At 43.3% G+C, this 6,055-nt stretch overlaps 1 protein-coding gene across 2 annotated transcripts in view; it reads right to left on the bottom strand.

The window, feature by feature from the left end:
* Window positions 1-3,018: 3,018 nt before the first annotated feature.
* The window catches only part of G6PC (glucose-6-phosphatase, catalytic subunit), an 8,683-nt gene continuing 5,646 nt past the window's right edge, over window positions 3,019-6,055 (bottom strand). For both annotated transcript variants that reach the window (XM_015570562.1, XM_015570563.1), the window contains exons 4-5: window positions 5,879-5,994; window positions 3,019-4,696 (exon numbers count right to left, since the gene is read on the bottom strand). In XM_015570562.1, the coding sequence (XP_015426048.1) occupies window positions 4,185-4,696; window positions 5,879-5,994 (628 nt within the window). In that variant the 3' untranslated portion in view covers window positions 3,019-4,184. The remainder of the gene's footprint in view (window positions 4,697-5,878; window positions 5,995-6,055) is intronic.

The following is a 6,055-nucleotide window of genomic DNA, read 5'->3' as shown; positions in this document are numbered from 1 at the left end:
TTCCACACAAAAATTTGTACACAAATGTTCATAGCAGTATTATTTATTATAGCCAAAAGTGGAGACAACCCAAATAACCATCAACTAATGAACAGGTAAACAAAATTTATTACATCCTTACAATGGAATATTGTTTGACTATAAAAAGAAATGAAGTATTAATACATGTTACAACATGAATGACCCTTGAAAACATTATGCTAAGTGAAAGAAGCCAGTCACAAAAGGTCACATATTGCATGATTCCATTCATATGAAATGTCTAGAATAGGTAAATCTATGAGACAAAAAATAGACTGGTGGTTGCCTAGGACTGGGTGGGTTGGGGTGAAATGGAGGTGACTTCTAATGGGTATGGGGTTTCTTTATGGAGTGACAAAAATGTTCTAAAATTGATTTGTGGTGATGGTTGTACAGTTCTCTGAATATACAAAAAGCCATTGAATTGCACACTTTAAATGGATAAACTGTATGGTCTGTAAATTACACCTCAAAAAAGTTGCTATCAATTTTTGAAAAGCTATATCAATTTTGTTAAAGTACAAAAGCAAACACAAGAGCCTTAAGCCTGTGGTGCAGCAGCATTAGCCTGGAGAGCAGAAGTTGCACTTTCTTAACGGGTCTGTTTTCCCAGGGCAGTAATACAATTGGTGTGTGTGTGTATGTGTGTGTATCAACCCCAACCCACCTCCTCAAAACTGTTAGACTGCCAGAACAATCTAGCAAATTATGTTATAACATGCCATGGGCCTTGGTTTATAACTGTCATTGGTCACTTAAACTTATTTCCACCTGGAGGATTCACAAGTCATTTTAAAAGCAAACCTACCTCGGTTACTTGGGGAGAGATCAGTGATCAGAATGTGCTAATACAATGGCTATATGTTGAGTTGATCATGAGCTGACCCCCTTTCTGGCCTTTACCCATTATAAATTCTAAGCCCGTAGGTCTGTCCATTTCTAGACTCTGCCCATTCCAATAAAAGGTAGCAATCTTGTATTTGTGGAGTCTCTGATCTAAACACGCTTCCACAGTGTCTCTATTTCCCCCTCTGCATACGGCTTTATTCCAACAGTTCTTTGTGGTAATTCTATCTTCTCACTCTATCTTGATTGTAAAAATAAGAAGTAAGTTACCTTACTGTTTGACCCAGATAGTCTGAGCAAGACTTTTAATCTCTTTCTTGAAAGAGAGAAAGCAAAGGGCTAAAAAATTGTTTTTAGCACTGCTGTTAAACTAACATGGTTATGGTTGTTCTAATAGTTGTTTTATGAAATACCTTTAAAATATGGCATCTTAGAAACAAGTAGTAGCCCACTGGGAGGATCATTCTAAGTTTTATAATGTCCTTTGCCTACAAGAAATCAGATTTCCCATGGTTTGAATGAAGAATCATATCTGGCCCTAGCCAGTTTGGCTCAGTGGCTAGAGCATCAACTAGTGGACTGAAGGTTACAGGTTTGATTCCAGTCAAGGGTACATACCTCAGTTGCAGGCTCGATCTTAGCCTCAATTGGGGCACGTGCAGGAGGCAACCAATCGATGTGTCGCTTTCACATTAGTGTTTCTCTCTGTCTTTCCCCCTCCCTCCCACTCTCTCTTAAAATCAATGGAAAAAATATCCTCTGGGTGGGGATTAACAAAAAGAAAAAAAAAGAGTCATATCTGGTATCTGAAATATAGTTTGATACAGCTGCCAATTTTACTGATATCGGTAGGGTATGGGGGTGAGGCAGGTGGAGGGTGGGGCATGGACTGTGAGTCAGACTGCCTGGTTTTTAAACTGGCTTCACCATTCTGGGCAAGACACATAACCCCTCTCTGTCTGTTTATATGTAATATGAGGGTAAATTATAGCACAGAGATGTCTGGAGAATTAAGTGAGTTCATTGTATAAATAGATAAAATGCATAGAACAGTCTGGCATATAGTAAGTACTCCATACATTTTATCTGCTATCACGATCTTTATCAACTTCACCAACTGTTGCGGTAGGAGCACTATTTCCTTTCTGCCAGAATCCCATTGCAAGGAACCTGGACTGGGTCCCTGAGAGCAAATAAGTCATCCAGGATGAGGTCTCCACCTAAGCAGTGGGGTTCAGTTCAGACATAACAAGACCATTTCCCTTCTCCCTTGGTGAGACCATTACAGTCTCTTAGGGCCTGGTTCAAACACATAAACAAACAGATCCAGGAGGGGAACTCAACTTCCCCTAAATAAATACATTTCAAAGTTCTGAGGTGAGTGAGCAGATCTCAGCCTCAGGACATCCAGGGTGAAAGAAGTCACTCCGTAGAGAAACTTGCAGTAGCTCCCTTGAGTGTTCCTTGGTGCCATGATCTGTCCTGTTCAGACTTCCTTTAACTATAACCCCAAACCTTGCTGACACAGGGTCATGCATTCCAGTCTGCCCAGTCTTGTTCTCCTGCTACAACTTACATTCCCTGACTGTTTAGTTTGGTAATGACCCTGCCTGTCTGCCCTCAAGTGGTGGTTTGACCCATAGAGCAACTCCTGCTGACCTGTGGTCTGGTAAGGAATGTTGGGTCTTAGCCAATGATATTGTGCCTGTGTTGTGCTCAACTCTACCTGTGGCCCATGGACACTTCTTAAGTCTCCCTAACTCTACTGGGACTCCTGGCCAACTCAAGAGAAAGCACCTTTTTTTTTTTTCTCGAAGAGGAAAACATAGGTACACAGAAATTAAATTATTTGTTTAGGGAAATAAAGAAAAGAGCTAGAAATTTAGCTGAGCCAGAATTAGAACTCTGTGTTGTGCTCAACTCTACCTGTGGCCCATGGACACTTCTTAAGTCTCCCTAACTCTACTGGGACTCCTGGCCAACTCAAGAGAAAGCACCTTTTTTTTTTTTCTCGAAGGGGAAAACATAGGTACACAGAAACTAAATTATTTGTTTAGGGAAATAAAGAAAAGAACTAGAAATTTAGCTGAGCCAGAATTAGAACCTTCAGATCTCATTGCATCTAAATGTAGTAATCAACAAGACTTCATCCTTAAATAAAATGTTGTTTTTAATAAAATACTGCACATATATATTTTTCTTTTCAAAGATGGTATGACCAGGAAGGTTGGTGTGAATGATAATATATGGCGAACTACATAATTAGTAGCAAAAACAAGGACTCTCAAATAAATAGACTTCAGCATTTTTTTTTCTAGGACATATTCTGCAAACCAGCTGACACTGGAGGACAGGCAAGGAGGCTTTCCCTCCAAAAATGTGCTCTTGGTTGGCGTGGGATAGAGAAAGGAGTCATGGGTACCCGCAGGAATCAATAGTAACATTGGAGTGACCTTCTGGAGAGGGGAATCCTTGCCTCTCCTTACCCTTTTGCCCAAGATTTCAGGGCTCAGCTGAAACAGAAAAAGCTCCCCCACAGTCACCTTTAGGCATCTGAGTCTCCAGCAGGGCGGGTGTGGAGCCAGTGGAAAATTCTGGGGAAAGCAGAGCTAGGCTAATAAGGAGGAAGATCTAGGGTGACAGAGGAGAAGCTTGACTATGCCTGAATGCTCTGACTTAGTACAAATGTAGGTCACTGCAGCCACTCAGAAATCCTGGTCAATACAATGACCACAGCTACATAATAGAAAAATACAAGATGCAGAATTACCCCACTAACCACCTATTAATTACACTTCAGGTTGGTCCCCCACTATTGAGAGTTCCTCACCTAAAGGTTTAAGTACAACCAAAGCTATTTAGGTATTGTTTGACATAATTTGCATGATATTCAAGATGCTAAAAAGTCCTCCTTAATCCATCCTTCCTTTCCTATCAAATCCACTTCTCTTTTCTCCTTTTCTGGATAAGAATGAGCCTGGGTAGAGCATTCTCAGGTGGGATTCCCAGCCTGGGACCGAGAGCTGTCCCCCTACCTGGAGGTCTGACTTTTGTGTATCTGACAGAAGAATGAGTAAGTCTTCGGGGGGGAAAAACCCAGAACTACCCGACTTCTAACAGACAAGGCTTTCTCAAATACCCTTACTAGTTTTTCAAAAAAAAACCCATCCCCCAATACAATTAGAATTGCATAGGAGGAAGGGGGTCACTCAAGCTGACTCAGGCCCTTCTGGCCTCAAGTGGGCTGGCGGGAGACGCCGGCTGCCCTCAAACATCGGCTCAGTCATTGACTTTAAATACTGAAGTTTCCACCTTCCTTACAAAGACTTCTTGTCGGACTGGCCCAGGATCCGGGCCAGGCAGTAGGGGATGAGACTGACAGACGCCAGGGGCACTGCTGCACTTTTGCAGAAGGACAGGACGTAGAAGATCATCTCGACTTGGGATGGGGGTTTCAAAGAGTCAAAGAGGTGCAGGAGGATGAGGGAGGCCACGATGCAGCCGAGGCGGAAGGGGACCCACTTGCTGAGTTGGCCCTTGCAGCTCGCCCTGTACATGCTGGAGTTGAGAGCCAGCCCCAGGCCAAAGAGGGTCCCCAGGTTCTTCAGGAGGCTGGCAAAGGGCGTGGTGTCGATGTGAACCCATTCTGGCCGCTCACACCACCTCTTGGCTTTCTCTAGCGTCCACAGGAGGTCTACACCCAGCCCCTTCAGCAGCAGGTAAAATCCAATGGCAAAGCCGAACAGGAAGAAGGTAATGAGGAAATACTTCTTGAGACTGGCGTTGTAGATGCCCTGGATGTGGCGGAAAGTTTCAGCAACCGCAATGCCTGAGCGGGAGAAAGAGTGACGGTAAGAAATAGGAAAGACTCTGGACCTTCAGCTAGAGGTGGGTTGGGACCCAATGGGTGACATGTCACCTGTCACCCATTAAATCACAGGTGCTAGATTAGAGGGTCACCTGGTTTATTCCCGTATGTGGCTTCGGCCTTTCCTCACCCATAGACTCTTTCAGATGGAAGAGTCTTGTTCCATACATCCTCCTACTGCCTGCCTGTTTCCTGTGTGGGGTCCTCATGTCTCCCATTGAATAGCCGCGGGGGTGGAGAGCTCACTCCCACTTGGGCAGCCCATTTCCTCTCGGAATGGATTTGATTATTAAAACATTCTTTTGCTGAGCTGACTGAAGTCTGTCCCCCTCTAATGCCATCTGTTGGTCTCAGTTCTTTCTGCAGGGCTTACGTGGTAAATGCAGAGCCTCTTTAACACATTTGAGGATAGTTATTCTCCTCTCAATCTACACATTCCCAGGTCTTTCATGTAACATGGCTTCCAGGCTCCTTCTCAAACATGGAACCCAGTACTGGATGCTGTGTTACTTTGTAGTTGTCATGAACTCGTTGTCTCTCTTGTTCTCAGCACTGTTTTCTGCTCTTACAGATCTCCAGGAAAAAAATCCACAATTGCCCTAAGGTTTTATATTCCTATGCCTACCACAAAGCCAAGAAATTCTTTCTACACTTAGCCTAAATCTTTTCTCCCGCTCATTAACTGGATATTAAAAAACCACAAATATTAAAAACTCTAAACCTATGAAAATGACCAAGTGTGAGTATGTATCTATTAGGTTTGCAAATGAATTTATTTAAATAAAGAGCTTTCCTAGGACACTGTGTTAATTTGTTAAGTTTGGTAGATTCCCTTAAACGAGGGGGCACTCCCAAAGGAAAATCAATAAGAAATAAAGATTGTAAAATGCTCAGAGATTTCAAGCTAACTTAATTGGGTAGGTATTTGGTGTGGTGCAGCTTGTCTGGAACACACTTACATGTAGATCTGGGCACTCCCATAGAAATTAATCATTATAAATGACCTACCCTTGACTTTCAGTCCACTAAAATGCTGACAGCATTGGTAACCACAGACTATGGCTGGCATGCTGGGATTTTGTCCTGCTTAGGGAGAAAGGGGATACGTGGGGGAGGAAGGGAGGGATCCAGAGCAGCTGATACCTGACAAGACTCCAGCCACCACCTGATGGGGAAAATGAGCAGCAAGGTAGATTCGTGACAGACAGACGTTCAGCTGCACGGCCCAGAATCCCAACCACAAAACGATCTTCAAACACCTGCAACGGAAGAGGCAACCATAACAGAACCCAGATACACACCTTTCAGCAAAGGGAACAG

Source organism: Myotis davidii, unplaced genomic scaffold, assembly GCF_000327345.1.
Source record: "Myotis davidii unplaced genomic scaffold, ASM32734v1 scaffold1527, whole genome shotgun sequence".
Taxonomy (NCBI): Eukaryota; Metazoa; Chordata; class Mammalia; order Chiroptera; family Vespertilionidae; genus Myotis; species Myotis davidii.
The sequence above is the reverse complement of the archived record's forward strand: the minus strand, read 5'-3'. Positions and strand labels throughout refer to the sequence as shown.